A 16989-nucleotide genomic window follows, 5' to 3' on the forward strand; every position below is an offset into this window, starting at 1 on the left:
GAAAAATAGGGTCGAATTTACCATATCAACATTTATTTCCCACCCCTACGAGTGCCAAGTGTAGCAACCTTTCTCCTTGGAGAAAGTATTTCCTCTGTTTCTACATAGTGCACCCTTTTGATTTTTACATTTATCAATGTATAACTTTGCCCATTAATATTTATAATTATGTATTAATAAAAATTATAAACGTTAATATATTTTAAATATACATTGGAACAAATTCAATAACATTTTACATTACTCCTTCGTATTTATTTAAGAGATACACTTGGCCGGTCACGGGTATTAAGAAAAAGAATTGAATGAAATAAAGTAATAAAACAAGTGGGGTTGGGTAGATATTTTAATAGGTAAAACAAGTGGGGACCATGTCATTTTAGGGGTTGGGGGTGGTGTGTTGTTATGAAATTATTTGTTTAATAGAGTGGTGGGACATAGGATATATTAGATAAATTATTTAATTAGATGGTGGAGTTGATAAGTTACTAAAAATGGCAAATGTATCTCTTAAATAAATACGGCCGAAAAAGACAAGTGTATCCCTTAAATAAATACGGAGGGAGTATATATTTGTTTTTAATTTATTACTCCGTAATAGAAAATTATGGTCAGAGTAAAATAAGTAAATAGTGTCAAAAAATCTAAATAGTGCAAATATTAAAAAACAGAGGTAGTATTTAATTGTCCCGGTCATATGATATTAACAGTCTAACCCAAAAAGGTCCAATTCGATGTGAACTGGCCTGATATGACCCCAACCGAAATTAACTCGAGCTCTTGATCCGGACCAAACCCAATTTGACGATGTTAGTATACCCGATCCAAAGTGGGAGTGACCCAAAATGACCCGAAACAAATTGATCGATCTTACTGCAGTTGTGTAAGCAATTAACTCATCAAAATTTCTTGAAGGGCTTTGATCCTACAATTATAGACTATGAGAACATGTTTATTTTTAAACTATCCTACAAAACAATCATCAAAATCTTCCCTTGAGGCTGTGAATTATACAAGGAAAGTACTACTACACGTTCCTGCTCCGTAAAGCCGATCTATTTCGTATCGAATGACACTTCAAGAACTTTAGCTCGAGAGGAACGAACGTAACGTCCCGTCCCGTCTCCAACTATTTTCTTTCTGAAGATTGCTATACCTATCACATTTTCTATAGTGTTACACTTGCTCTGCCAAAAACCATGGGAAGAATGAAATGAAGAAATATACAAGATGCTCCAAATTTACAATGTTCACCAGATATCGATATTTCTCGATAAGCTCTCCCAGTTGAAAGGTTCTCAGAGCAGAGCTGCTTCGAAAAATATGGCTGCCGGTTTTATCGGAACAACAAAGCTGCCGCTTCATATCTCTGAATTTCTTTGCAGAAGAATGGATAAATTACCTGTATCAGGTCCAGGAACACTGCTACCCTGCTATTCAAGATAACAATATAGGGCCATTCTCAGAAGCAGTCCTAGAACTTTGATTATGTATTGTCATTTGCACATCCCGCGAAAATTGGGTTCGCTTCTTTGCATAGGGTGCTTCTCTAGCTGTTCAAACAGAAAATGAAACAGAAAATTCATCAATATAACTACGTAAAAGCATAAGAAACTTGACAATGAAAATTATGTTCCCAAAACAATAACTAATCCTCCTATATACTCCTACATCAAAAAGAAAAATATGTCCGCTTCTTTTTGCTACACCTAGGCACTTAGCTGCCTCATTTGGGGCTACCATACAATTTACCTAACTTGTTTCTTATCAAACTATGGAACAAATATAGCCGGTAATAAATGGTGGGAATGAGAATAAATCTAAGTGTTACTTCCTCCGATTTTTAAAACTCGCAACGTTTGTGATTTCTACACTATTCACATATTATACTTTGACCATTGTTGGTGATTTATACGTAAGATAAAATATAGTCATGTGGGATCTTGTTAGATTCGTCTTAATTTGTATTTTCAAAATATTAACTTTTTATAATTTTTGCTTAAAGATAATTAAATATATTAATGATCAAAGTTGTGCATTGACATGCGTGAAAGTGATAAGCGTTGCAAGTAAAAATGAACAGAGGAAGTATTTCGCAAGAAATTAACATCAAGATGTCCATGGTAATGAAATTTTGTCTCAAACTTGATGCTTTTCTTCATTAATTTGCATTCTCACCTAATACCACTGCCTAATGGTAATGGATGGTAATGAAAATTTATAAAGAAAAAGAGATAATTTTGAGTGAACTAGCATTACCACGGGAATGAATATTCATTTTCCTTAAAAATTTACATACAAATTCATTCTCATTGACACCGTTTAAGGCCGGCTACCAAACGGGCCGCTACACATACACATATAGAATGAACTTATGTTTGCTGTCAAATGGACTCAAATCACTTAGTAAGAACATAGGTAACAACCTTAAAAGGGAACTTTTCCTATGGGTTTTCTTACCAGCCAATTTCTGAGCCCTGAGGATATTCTGCCGCCTTTTCCACCAAATGATTGAACATCCAACAATCAAAAGTAATGCTATGAACACAGCAAGGGCAATGCCTACTTTAGCGCCAGGAGAAAGATGAGGCCCACATGTACGCAGGCCTGGTATACCACAAAGTCCTGCATTATCAGTAAAACTGCAGAAAACCAATTTAGTTGTTCTTGCTACATAACAAAGAATGTATCATGTTAATTGCAAAAATGACATAACAAACATACTTGAAGCTGGCTCTGTGTAACAATCTTTCACCAAGAGCAGCTGGAACTCTTCCTGACAGCTTGTTTCCATTGAGATTTCTGCATAATGAATACATTTATCAGTCTTGTCGACGGCAATAAAATTAACATGCCAAAACGGTTCATTTTTTGTCTTACAGTATTTGTAATGAATGTAACTGTCCAAGAGTGTCTGGAATCGAGCCGTTCAGAAAATTGTAAGAAACATCCCTGCCATAAGTATATATGTGTCAATTCAGGTATCCACTTGAAAAAAACTTCGGATCTTTAGTTCCATGTTTGGATAATGTTGACAAAATTATGAATTGTATGTTTCAGGATATAATAAAACCATAATCAGGATTCAACTAGATGAAGCAGCATGTCTTATCTTTTCATTTTGTTTGTCACACTCATTTGCTGATTTCTCAAATTTGTACGCAAAAAATTTCAGCTTTCATTCTTGTTTCTTTTTAAACAGCCGAAAACAATCTAGTTTCTTAGCTTGAGATAAACAAGATCAATTTTCACGAAGATAGGCTTTGCGACTTGCACAAGATAAGAGAGGTGGTGTGGTGTGAGGATAATGGTTGAATATTTTCTCCAGCCCTTCATCAAGACCCTTAAAGAAGCCCTAGGTCTATGTTGCAAAGGTTTTTGGTTGACATCTTTAGCTTATAAATAAATTGTTTGATAAATTTACATGAGATCCAAACATTTAAAAAAAGTTAACACCCAACTGAAAATATGCATGTTAGATCCATGAAGGCAAATGAATATGGGCAGCATTTCAAGCACTAGCATGTGTTAGGAGTAATGTTGGTTGTATAAGTAAGCTGTTCATACATCATTTTGTACAGCACAAAGAATCAGTGACAGAGAATGGAAAGGGTGAGGATAGTGAAAAGAGTATGCCATAATATCTGATATTAAGGGCAGTGAAATTACAAAATTAGTTAAAATATATGCAAGATACTTACAAAATTTCCAAGGTGGTAATGGACCCCAGGCTTGACGGAATAGATCCATGAATGCTGTTTCCACTAAGGTTACTGTCAACACATCAAAAACCCCATTAAAACAAGTTAGTGTGTTTTGGATTTTTTCAAAAGTTTTTATGCCACAAAAGGTTGAACTATTAATTTACCCAAGGCAAGAGAGAATTTCAAAGCATAAAAAGACAACACATTGAATACAAATTTCCTTCAAAAACAATATTGAAAACAAATTTATACAAAAAACTCATTTTTCCATTATGAGGTGATTCATCAATTATCAGCAAGAAGAGCCCTGCTATTATAGTCGCCAGCTACTTACATGCTCTGCAGATGACTCAGCTTTGATATATCTCGAGGGAGGAAACCATGCAAACCCTGATTGTCAAGACCACTGAAAATGCAGAAAAGATAAATTTGATCACTAAAAAGGAGAAAGTAATTTCATCAATATGATATGATCATTCTCTACTGGAGATACTAATCTAGGAAAAAAATATTACATTTTCTACTTCAAAGGCTTCTTGGCACCACACACACACACGCAAACACTGAAAAATAAGGCACGCCGCGCATTCATGTGCAGTTGCTCACACAAACATTGATCACACAAACATACATATTGTATTAGAACAACCCCTTAATTAGGATTAGATAGATTATAAGTTATTAAGTCTTGAAGTATATAGATGTTGTATGAGAACAACCCTTAGGGTTAGATAAATCTTATACAGGCAACCAACTAAACTAATGGCATTTTTACTTGCATTAAGCTACAGAAAAACGGAAGCAAAAAGTTGGAGAGAATATAAATAACCAAAATTTCCCTCTCCCTGTCAACCACATGTTACCTCCTTGCAACAACAGGCGACACCTTGCTAGTGCCAGATGGAATCTAAAATCCACCTTTGGAAGAGATGCACTGATAAAGATGGGTGGTTAAATGGGTCAACCAAACACAACTTTAAAACTAGGCCATGCCATTTGAATTCTTTTGTTTTAAACTGTGTCGAGGGGTAAAATTTAGAGCACAAGATAGAAACTCCTGTTATTTGATTGATTTTCGTTTTAGATTTTTCTTTAGATGCCAACAATCATATTCTGCCAACTGTAATTCTTGATTATCTGTCAAATTTTCAATTGATTTTTGGAAAATTCTTCTAGAACCTTTTTCCTTATCTCCTGCAATCAACGACGAGATTTTTGATTGGTTCGTTTTTTTGGATCGGACTTTGTTAGTTATGGGCTAGAGCCGCACAAGTCATCAAGAGAGAGTCCACTTCACAAGTTAGAGGAGGTTCCACCTCAAAACCATATGGCAATAAGGGGAGTAACTCTAGCCTTATAGAGTGATTAACTCTCTCATCCGTGGGAGTCGTGGGAGTTCATTCACAAGTGTTGTATGGGAAGGCTATGTTTCAACAATTTCTGACCAGAATTTTCGTTTTTCATCAATGTTTAGTGAAATTTTCCACCTTCATTCGAATAGCCGGAATCAAGAAGCTCCTTCGAACTTTTGACTTCGATTCTTGAAAATTTGCTCGATTTTATCTAGATTGCATCAACGAGAATATCAAGTATTCTCTAAAATTTTCCATAAGAGGTGGTTGTTTTGGCAAACTCGTTCATGGTCTCGTAAGTCTGCCGCAGACAACAAAGTTGGTTTCTCCAATTTTCTGGAAGTTTTGCTTGTGTCCTCTTCAATCAGTTCTTTTGGACGGTTTATGATGTTCTTCCGCGAGGTCGAGTTTTGCAAATTGATGGTTGTTTTCTGGTTTTTCGTAAAGTTCTGTTAATTGGAGCTGATGTTCTTCGCTAATTTGGCAAGATCCAATTTTTTCTATCATTAGTTGATATTCCATATTTCTCCTCTTGTTTCCGTCATAATTTTTCGGATTGTTGTTGATTAAATGATTCTTTGATTGGAGAGTTGATAACTACATAGAACTTTTTTTGATTAGGGAATAATTATGTGTCGGTAATCATTTCTTGAAGTTGAGGTGTTGAAATTAAGGCTGATTATTGATGTCTTGGGAGTTCTGTGGGTTTTCTACAATTCTATCCCAGGTATCATGAAGGTCAAATCGTGCTCTTTCTGTTTGCTGTGGGTATTGTTTGCCAAGAAAGTTCAAGGATTCTGATATTACTTCTAATTCTGGTTCTCTGCAATTTGTTCCCAAGCGAGCGAGACAGCAGCTACAGCTAAATTGTTCTGGCAGTATTATGTGTTATTGTGGATAGTCTCCTACGATATGGAAGTGCTATGGTGTACTTCTAGGCGTTATAGTTCATGGTCTCATAGTTCTTCTTTGGTTTTGTGATAGCTGACTACTAGTCTTCTTCAACCAATAAACCCTCTTGATCTCTGTTCATCTTCATTCAGTTCTCGAACCTCTGGTATGGCCTGTTTTTCTTCTTTGTTTGAGCTGGTGTGTTACAGTTGTTTGAGATACTCAGCAAGTCTGCAGACTTTGGTGGGAATTGATGTGTTTTGGGTAAATTGTTGCCATTCAAATTGTGATTTGGTGGTTGTTGGTTAGTGAATTCAAAGCCTTGACTTAAAAAAACTTCCTACTTACACGACTTACATATGTTCCTTAAAATTTCTCTCTTAATCCTCAAATTCCATCTGGTTTCCCGCAAGCTGAATAGTTGTTCATTTATGCTTGCATTCTGTTTGTTCTTCTTGGTTACCATCAAAATATCCCCGGTTAAATTTCCAAGAGTTAGATTGGTATTCTGGCTTTTCTGTGATCAAATTCATTTGTTCTAATTGATCAGTTCTGTTGTGACTCTTTGAAGCCAGTTTTATCCGCGGGTGAGGCCCCTTTTACTACAATTTTTGGTCGTATAGTCAGTGCGTGATTTACGTAACGACCAATTGATTGTTTTGACGATTTTGTTTCTGTCAAATAAAATCTTCCTGATTTCTTGCTTCAGTTACGAAGGCAATTAAGGACTAATTGATTGCTTCAGTTTTTTGGCTAGCTGTTTTTCCTATATAATTCTCACCGTCCATCCAGAAAAGGTACACATAGAAAAATAGCTTCTTCATCTTCTCTGAAAATGAAAACACAACATTGCTTTTGTCAATCCGATTCTTCGCCGTACACCGAAGGGTCGGAGTCGTGTATCCCTAGGTCGGTTGCTACTGGTCCGCGTGTACTTAGAGGGCAAATTTGACTTTAGGACAGTGATTGGTGTCACGCCACAACATTATTACAGATAACCTCGTTCTAATTTCTCTTGTTATTGGTCATAGTTCCTAAAACCTCTTTGCTTCCTTTCCATGAAGTAGGAGATGGTCGTCCTGTAGTTGTCCCGTTATCGCTTTTGGGTTGCGTACACCCGACCCCCCCTTACCCCGCTCTTGCGGGAGCCTCTTTGAGGCAATGGGGTAATGATAATGAATGAATTGGTCATAGTTCCTACAATCTAACGTTGGATTTTTTGTATTCGTGAATTATGGTTGATAACATCCCTACTGCTACACCTATTTCCTCATCCATGCTTTCATTCATGATATGTCGAAAATAACATTTTGATGGGAAAAACTATAGGATGTGGTCTGATAAAATGAATTTCTTGGGTCAAATTGGGGTAGACTATACTTTCCTCGTTGACTGTGAATTCTATTAGGGATTTTGATAAGAATAATAAGACCTGTCGTGGTATGTTGTTGATTATATGACTACTTTTTTATACATGATTTAGTAAGTCAAAGAATACAAAGGATATTTGGAATGCTTTGAAGTGTAAGTATGGTACTGATGATTTTAGGACTAAGAAGTATGCTTATACTCGTTGGTTAAATTTTTGTATGACTGATGATAAGCCTGTTTTAGATCAAGTCCATGAGTATGAGAACCTATGTCTGATATTGGAACTAAGAAGTATGCTTGTACTCGTTGGTTAAATTTTCGTATGACCGACGATAAGCCTGTTTTAGATCAAGTCCATGAGTATGAGAACCTATGTGCTTATATTATTGTTGAAGGGATGAAGATCTGTAATCAGTTTCAAGCTAATTGTCTTCTTGAAAGTTACCTCCCTCTTGGCAAATTATGTTCATTCCATGAAATAAACAAACAAAAGGATTTCACCTTCCAAGAGTTAGTTTATGGGATCAACATAGAAGAGCAGAATCGCATTCAAGCCAAAGGGGAATCTCATGATCATTCATCTTTTACTGCTAACCTTGTTGAATCTAAAAATGCAGGTTATAACAAAGGTTCTAAAGGCAAAGGTCCTAATCAACTTCATGGGACCAGACAAGGCAGCAACAACTTCAAGGAAATAGGTAATTAAAAGGAAACTGTCTTCACTTGTGGTAAGTTCGGGCATATTGCAAAAGATTGTAGACAAGGACATGGACCGAACAACAAAGCAAGGGAGAACGAAGCTCAAGTCAACCTTGTTGAAGAAGAGGTCATTGTTGTTGTGGTGTCGGAAGTGAACTTGGTAAGAAACATGACAAAATGGATGTTTGATACACTTGCCACATTTGTTCTAGCGAGGAGATGTTCAAGGAGTACGAAAAAGCACAAGGAATGGGTTTAAAGCCTATTGAGGAGTGAATTGTGATGGATCATCTTAGGGAAACCTAAGTTCAACGGGTCAAACGAAGTAAAAAAAAACTCATGTTTTGTATACTACTACCATTCCTATTAATAAAGTGATGTAGTATTTCTTTTATTGTCACATGTGTAAGGTTGAGCCAAAGCACTTAATAAGTTCATAGCCTATTGAGGTGGCTTATGATCTAGGATGCTCGGACTCGGCTCACCACCCCTACGTACCGGTGTCGACACGACTTGACCCGCGTGCGGACTCGGCTCACCACCCCTACGTACCGGTGTCGACACGACTTGACCCGCGTGCGGACACGGAATCCGGATCGGACCCACCGGAGAGAAAGTGGACTCGACACTCACAAACCCTAGATCTAAAATTGAAGGAAGAAAACAACAAATCAAGAGCCGAAACCTTAGGGCTTTTGTTCGGCCAGAAAAGCCGAGTAGATCGGAACCACCGAGTTGTTGGTTTTCTTCTCCGGCGAAGGGTGGCTGTCTTCTCCTTAACTTCGACCTTTTATTTTGAAAAAAAAATGCGACATTGTCCTGGTTCTGATTTTCTGTTTTTATCTTTTTATGTGGGGTTGGGTAGTGGAAGAAAGTGACGTGATATTCATTACTGGTTATTCTACCTCTTTTGGTGGGGTATTCTTGACTCTTGAGTCCTTTTATTATGCATCTTTTTCTGTTTTTTACTTTATTTAATATCAGCAATAAAGTATGGTATCTTTATCTAACTAAGGAGTTTGACTTCTCACCTACTCCTCCATAATACTTAAATTGTGTATATTTAAAAAAACAAATAACCAGTACTTTTTTAAAAGAAATCTGCAAATAAAAAATAAAAAATCTTTATTTTGTTTTGCATTGCCATGTCCCCGAGTCCAAATACAAGTTTCGGACCCTTTCAAAACGTGTCCCCGAGTCCTTGATTTTTTGAGTTTCTCGTGTCCGACACTTGGACCCCTTACCCGGGTCCGACACCCGTACCCGAGTCCGAGCATCCTAGCTTATGATAGTATAAACCTGTTGAACTTACCTACATGAATGTGGGGGCTACGCCAAACCCCCTATGGGGTCCATTGGCTTAGGACCTCTAGAGCGTTCATGAAAAAAAACCAAGACTTTGTGGGACACCAACTATCAAAATTCACGAGGACACTTCTTGTTTTGAGAAAATTTTAGTGGGATGATGTGTTACTACAATCTACATGAAGGATTCAAGGATAATTCCATTTAATATGGTTGTATGACTTATTAGTATGGACTAGGTATCAATTCAAGTCCACAAGACATTGATACTTGTAAAACTAAGTATCCATTGCCCATAACATCTTTCATATTCAAGCCTTTGTTCTTTTGAATCATGTGGGGGAATTAGATTGTAGGAACTATAACTAATAACAACAGAAATTAGAACGGGCATATTTATAACAATGTCGTGGGGCGTGACACCAATCACTGTCGTAAAGTCGAATTTGACCCGCTAAGTACACGAGGACTACTAGCAACCAACACCAGGGATACACAACTCCAACCGTACGATGAAGAATCATATGGAGAACACCCTTAAGCAATGCCTTTTATGATTTCATTTTCTATGTGTATCTTTTTTGGATGGAAGGTGAGAATTATATAGGAAAAACGACTAGCTAAAAACCGAAGCAATCAATTAGTCCTTGATTGCTTTCATAATTGAAGCAAGAAATCATGAAGATTTTATTTGACATGAACAAAATCGCCAAAGTAATCAATTAGCCATTACGTAAATCACGCACTGATTATGCGACAAAAAATTATAACGGGTAGTAAAAAGGGCCCCACCCGCGCTCTCGCCCAGTGAGCGCGCGCGCGTGTATGGTTACTAGACCCACCTCTCCTGTCTTCTAATAAATCATTATAGAGTAGTGGTATATATATAAAAAAATGTAGGAAATGTGTTTTTTATCACCATGAGACAAAAGAACATTTCCTTCTTTCGAAGCATAATATTGGAGGAACAATTCCAACACCTATCCCATCACAATTCTATGATTTGTTTACAATATTCTACTTCTCCAAGCTTGGAATGTTCTTCAACCCTTCCAAGATTGCTGGAGGATATTAGACCTCTCAAAGTTGGTTGATTTGCTTGATTTTAATACTTGTCTTTTTGATTGATCACCTAACATTTTTCTCCAACTTTTTTTAACTTCCCATTCATGCCTAACAATTATATTGATCCTTGATTCATCACATTAGTTTTAATTGTTTCCTCATGTGTACATCAAATTACTATGATTTACATAGTACGTATTATTTTTATGGACATGTTAATTTAGAATCAATAAAGAATGTATAACTGTATACGAATTGACTTAAAAATTGTACTCACTTATTCTTGTTCAATCAACAAATTATGTTTCACCAAACAATTTGGTGAATAAATAAATAAAAATGGACCAAGCAACACAATAACAATAAACAGTTAAAATTATTTCTCATAGCCTATGCCAAAATATCAATATCAAAGAGTGAGCTAGTGTATCAATGACTAATAAAATGTGGACAGATTTACGATTTAAATATTATTTGGCCCAAAAAAATTTCTTGGTGTATATATTTTTTTGGTCCGATTTTCTTTTTCTAAATTCTTGGACCCGCCACTGATTGCAATGGTTTAGGTATGTGGTTCAGATCAGCATCAAGCAAATTTCCTCAACTTAAAGCACTTCAGTCATACTGTGATCATCAGTTTATATTCAAAGCTCAGTCCAAGACACAGAAACTCAGTTTAGCTCAAGCCATGGCAGCTGTTTTATTTACTAAACTCTGGTAATTTGGATGTGTCAAGAAGTTCAAACTGGAATGATTTCCAACCTTTCTAGTTTGAGGGAGGTGTTGGAGATTGCATAGCAATTAACAGTCTTGTTGACTAAGTTTGTTACGTTCTTCCTTAAATTTAGGATGGTTAGTTGTTCTGCTTTATAGGATGGGTAGTTGGTTAGATTGTATTAATGTAATTAGTAGTATAAATAGATTAGTTGATCTAATAATTAGCATCCAACAAAAACACATTAGCTCGTAATAAACATTTACACCATGTAGCAATCAAAGAATTATCTCACTCAAGCCTGAGCTCTCACAGAGCAACAATGGCATTCTCTCATCTCCCACTCTCAATCCCATAATTTTGACAGATTGGTTAGCTATGATCTATCTAGAGTTTGAGTATAGTGCTTTGCCAGAAGCTTAGCCATGATACACTGTCTGGCAATCATTCTCTACCTAGATTTATTTTGGGGTTAAATTCAAGTGCGATAGCCAAATTCACTAATTGAGATAGGAATACAAAAAATCTAAAAAAACCTAATACTGAACACTGTTATTGGGTAGCACTAGTGGAGTTACACTGTGATAATTGTTGATAGAGCAGTAGAGGTAAAACTGGACCGCAACTTCCAAATTTGTCATATGGTGGGAGATATAACCACTACCGTTGGGAGGTGAACCTCAAAAATATGGCATGCGAGGTACTACTACATTTTATTCTATATAATTGTATTGTAGTTAGAGTGTTTAAAAAAGCGCAAAGCGCACTAAAGCGATATGAGTCCTAGAGCTTAGGCATAAAGCGCGAGCTTCATCGAAGTGAAGCGCACTTTTTAAGAATTCTAGGTTTCTTTACCGTTATGAATATATATCTTACTAAAATAACCACAAAAACACATAAACATCAGATTTTCTTCCGTATTGCTCCTTGTTTTAACAAAATAAAGCATATAACATAGTGTTTATCATGTAATATCCACTTTCTATTGTTAAGGATTAATAGTATGTGGTCCAATAGACAATAACAACGTATAAAAAAAAGCTTTTAACGTGAATTTTTTTTTAAAAAAGAAGAATTTCAATGAAGCTCAAAAAAGCGCGCTTCATACGCTTTTTGCGCTTCATGCGCTTAAGTGCGCTTCGGTGCGCTTTTTCACAAACGCTTCGCTCAGACCTAATTAAGCCCTTTGCCCTAGAGCTTCGAGCTTTAGCGCTTAAGCGAGCTTTAAGAGCGCTTTTTTAAACAATGGTAGTTACTAGTTTGTAGCTTCTTTGCAAGATAGCACATGCAATTTAACTAAAATGTGAGGCCCGAAAACAAACAAATGTTGTTGAATATATCCAAATTGGGAGTGGAACTTACAGTCCGTCAATGTACCATCTTTTTTTAGCACTATCATAACGGCAATCTGCTCCACTCCACGGATGTTGCTGTGGGACACATGGATCACCATTCCACCCAAGACGACGAGGAAGTTGCATTGCCTTTTTAAGTGATTGCAAAGCACTAACTGAGGGAAATAGAAAAGGTCATTTTAGAGATGTATGCATTAGTGTTCACCAAAAGAAGACGTTAGCAGATATATGAAAAAAATGCTGAAAATGCTTCCTCATTTTCATGGTTTTGCAATAATGTACTGAAGACTAAAGTACGAAAACAGTTGCTCCACCTAAAATCTCCTCAAACCAAGTTGGAGAAATATAAAACCCTAGATATTATCTTCAACCAGGGAATGCTGAAACGGAGGAGATATATAGTTTAGTTCCTCATGCACAACAACCCATTAATGTGGAAAGAAGGAAACATTAAGTTTCTGTCTTTCTGAGGTAAATATTTTATTTTTACAGCACATATTTCTTTTTCAGTCTACAATGAAGGCTGTCTAAATTTAGCACATGCAAGCTAATTTGAAATAGATGGCAGCAAAACAGATTCTGGCCACAACATGATTTGGGTACAATAAATCACTACCAGGAATAATGTGCTTCTTGCAGCAACCTAAAGTCACTCATGTATGAAAAGCTAAACTTAGTTTGAGAGGCTAAAAATCCATCAGTGAAAAATTCCTCACCAAACAGAGAAGTTGGATTTGTGCAGCAAATCTTTAAAATACTCATTTTGTTTCCCATAAAATATAAATAAGTAACTAGAAGGCCATTTTGAGTCTTTTTTACCATCATTTGCAGAATTAAAACCGTCAGTTACAAGTGTTAGATGGTAATATCACCTACCGATCCACCATAGGCAGAAATTATCAAAATAAAAAACATAATCAAGGCAAGGTCAAATCTTAAGGAGAGAAGCCAAATGAAATGTCGGCACATGTACCTTCAGCACTTGAAGTTTTTGCTTCAGCTGCAAGAACCAGGAAAACTTCAATGGCACTGATTATCGCATGACTTCCATTGATGGGCTTCAAAATGATTGTCAAAGTCCGACCATCGATTGGAACAGTTGTATTCAATACTAATGCAGTTTTCACATCCCCACTCATTTTAACAACATCTACTGCTTTGAATGCAACATCACCATTTATCAAAATATGAAAGACCCTTTGTCCTGCTTTGGTGATGGAAGGATCAATCTCAGCAAAATGTAACCAAATGGAGTAATTACTATTAGGCTCCACATCCATTGTATAAGTTAACTCAGGATCAACATCAGTGCTAACTAAAGCTGATTGGTAAAGACCTTGTGGATAAAAGTTTGGAGCAATTGAACTTTTCTTGATACGACTCTCGATAGATATAGGCTTATCAGAACTTTGGCCAAAAGTTGGCAGTGCATTCCAAAACCTATCCCCACCCCACGGGTCACCCCCATAGTCTTCACCAAACTTTGCCCTCCCTTGCCCACTGCTAAACCTGTTGACTGTTTTTAGAATTGATCCTTTGCCAAATTGTGCGCCAAAATTGTAAGCATTGTCATTCACCTGTTGGATTTCAATAGAGAGAATTGCTGGATTACCATGACCCGTACTGTGGAAACAAAGAGATACAGTACCATCAGTAAGAAAGACAATGGTTTCAGTAAACGAACGCTCATCATCATGATTACTCCATCCAGCGCTCAAAGAATCCACCAGAGTTCCCTCTACAGAAACATCAAACAAAGGCTCGTTGTCAAAGTTCGGATCATCTACCAAACCATAAAATATCCTCACAAGATAATGTCCACTAGGCACGCGATTAATATTGTAACAGTTTTCTGGGCCCTCGGATAAAGGGAAATAACGAAGGGTGGATAGTGGAGGGGTAATAAAACTAGTCCGTGTAGCGTTGGCAGGTATTCCTCCCGTATAGGCAAAATCTTTGTACCACAGTGTATTAGTTGGCGGAGAGCGGACGTCCCTCCTTGATCCACAGCTTATTCTCAAAGCATATGGCCCTGAAATTTATAATAATGTTCCAAAATATCATTTAACAGCAAGTAAGAACATGTTCAACATCAATTTTCAGGACAGGTATAGCTTTTTAATTAAGTTTGTGGTTAACTAAAGCATAACCTAGTTCATTCCATCTTACCTTAGAGGCTTAGAACATAGTGTTTCATCCTACATAAAAACATACTAGTTCATTCATGTACATTGAAATAGGAGGTCTACATGGCATAAACTCTATCACCAACACCAGTTCAAAAACCAGACAATCATACACAATAATTTTAGTTGTTCATCTAATTACAATAAGTTCACCCGAAAAGAGATACTTGATAATCAATTGGACAACTGCATTTTGCTTCACCGAGTGTAAGTGATCAATAACAAAAGTTATCAAAGTACTGGACTCGATGCGAATTGCATTGGACCGTGCACAGTCAGTAGGTTTTTCTATATAAAATGAGCAACTAAATCAGCAACCAAATGAGCAACTAAAATCAGCAATCTTGCCGGGGTTTTTTTTTTCTTTTTGCCAAATTTCATCCTCCCAATTTAGAAAAACAGAGCAAAAATAAAAACAACCGCAACTGCAAGCACCCAAAAAAATGCACAAATCTAGCAGAAACCCCATCTATCAAGCATTAATCCTACTCCAAATTCCCAATTTCTCAATGAAAATCAATGTGCCCTTCACTAACAACACCAAATTTGATCAAATTACCTAATACCAATTTGATTAGCCAAGTATTTAGATCTATACTACTCTTAAACTAAAGTCAAAATGAAAACCCATCAAGCAATTAAGTAAATTTTACTCCATCAAACCCAAAATTGGTAAAATACCCATTAAAAAATAGACAAAAATGGAACCTTGCATGCATGAAATCAGCAAAAAAAAAAAAAAACGCTGCAAGACTTTTACTTGGGAAAATCAATACCATGTGAAAAAGTGTGAGGAGGAGAAAGTTAACCTTTTGCTTGAGAAATTGAACAAGTAGAAAGGAAGATGAGGAGCAAAAGAACAAGCAGACGGCTAATAAGCATTGTGAACAAGCATCAAAAAAATGTCCAACGACTCTTAATTTCTCTGCTATTTCTGGTAAACCTTCATTACCCACATTTCTAAATCTCAAAATATGTACACATTTTTGTGGGTTGTTTCTTCTTCTTTTTGGATTTGGTTGATTGATTGAAGGAAGAGAGTGTTGATGAACGTGGATGCCGGTATAAAGGAGTTAATGGGCAGAATTTTGTGAATATTTTATCAATTTATCTTTACTTTGAGTGGAGGAAGTCAAGGATTTATGACATAGTTTTTGGTTTGTGTCTTTGTGTCCAAAATTCCTTTTGACCCGTGAATGAAAAGGATTGCGAAGGACTGAAAGGAGCTAATTTTATTTAATTTCGACGGTTCTTCGTTGGATACTTGGATGGAGGTCCCTATTCCCTAAGACATTTATAGGGCTATTTATTGGCCATTACTACTCATTAGTGGGATGTAGAAGTTGTGTTCAGACTGGTTAAACCGGTTGGGTTAGATCGGGTTGGTTGACACGGGTATTAATTTTTCTTTTGAGACGCATTTTCATACCTAATTTTAATGGCTATTTGGATTTAACTACAGTTTTATTTGTGTTTATCGGTAAGGTTTAGTTAGTGAGTTAGGTGAACTTTTGTATGAAGTATATTTTTTTAACGAGTTTGGAAGATCATAGAAAAAGGACAAACTAATTAACTTGTGAATAAACGTAATACCAAAATCGGTGGGATAAATTTATGTTTTATGCATGCAATAATTATGAAAATGATGTTTGTTAATGCATGTGCTTTGCTACATGAGAAATTGAGTATGGATATAGGAAAATGTGAGAAGGTACATCAAAGTGAAAGATGCACATTTTTCATGTATTTTACTTAAAATTAATGGTTGATTATAAATATTATTGGAAATAATTATTAGTGTATATTTGTATTCATTTTCAAGATTCATTTTAAAATAGGAAAATTAAATTCTAATAATCCAACATTTGCCCGTTAATCTATTAACAGTCCCACCTATGAGGTATTCCTAGCTGATCCAACCTTTAGTACCCATTTTCTTTTAACAAACCCTTTTAAATGGCAACCTGCTAATTCAGGTCACATATCCTACGTGGCATTGACCGTTGTGATTTTTGCAGGTTTCTTTCTTTTAAACTTCGTCTTTTTCATTTTCCTTCTGTGTTCTTCGTCTCTCCCATTCTCAAAACAAAAATAAATCATTTCCTTCTCTGCTCTTGCTCACACGACAATTTGCCCAAAAATATTTTGCCCAGATCTCTTCTACTCCACATCAATTTACCCCAAAAACTCCCATAAAAATTGGTTTTCTTTTCTCTTTCTCTCACCTTCATCCTTCTCCTCTAACCTTCGGTAAGTTCGCTTGCTTTCATTTACATCCTAACTCGCATCACTCACCTTTCACCACCAACAAAACAACTTATTCTTCATCTTATTCCTCCAACTTCT

General features: G+C 36.3%; 1 protein-coding gene across 1 annotated transcript; it reads right to left on the reverse strand.

Moving 5' to 3' along the window:
• Positions 1 to 846: 846 nt before the first annotated feature.
• Positions 847 to 15918, reverse strand: LOC110805254 (receptor-like protein 4). The gene is made up of 9 exons (XM_022010855.2): positions 15453 to 15918; positions 13431 to 14489; positions 12465 to 12612; positions 4039 to 4110; positions 3702 to 3773; positions 2881 to 2952; positions 2725 to 2802; positions 2461 to 2642; positions 847 to 1553 (listed from the first exon to the last, which is right to left on the reverse strand). Exons 1-9 carry the CDS (start codon positions 15523 to 15525, stop codon positions 1438 to 1440), a joined length of 1872 nt encoding a protein of 623 aa, XP_021866547.1. The 5' UTR covers positions 15526 to 15918; the 3' UTR covers positions 847 to 1437.
• Positions 15919 to 16989: the final 1071 nt, after the last annotated feature.

Source organism: Spinacia oleracea, chromosome 6 (assembly GCF_020520425.1).
Source record: "Spinacia oleracea cultivar Varoflay chromosome 6, BTI_SOV_V1, whole genome shotgun sequence".
In the NCBI taxonomy this organism is placed as follows: domain Eukaryota; kingdom Viridiplantae; phylum Streptophyta; class Magnoliopsida; order Caryophyllales; family Amaranthaceae; genus Spinacia; species Spinacia oleracea.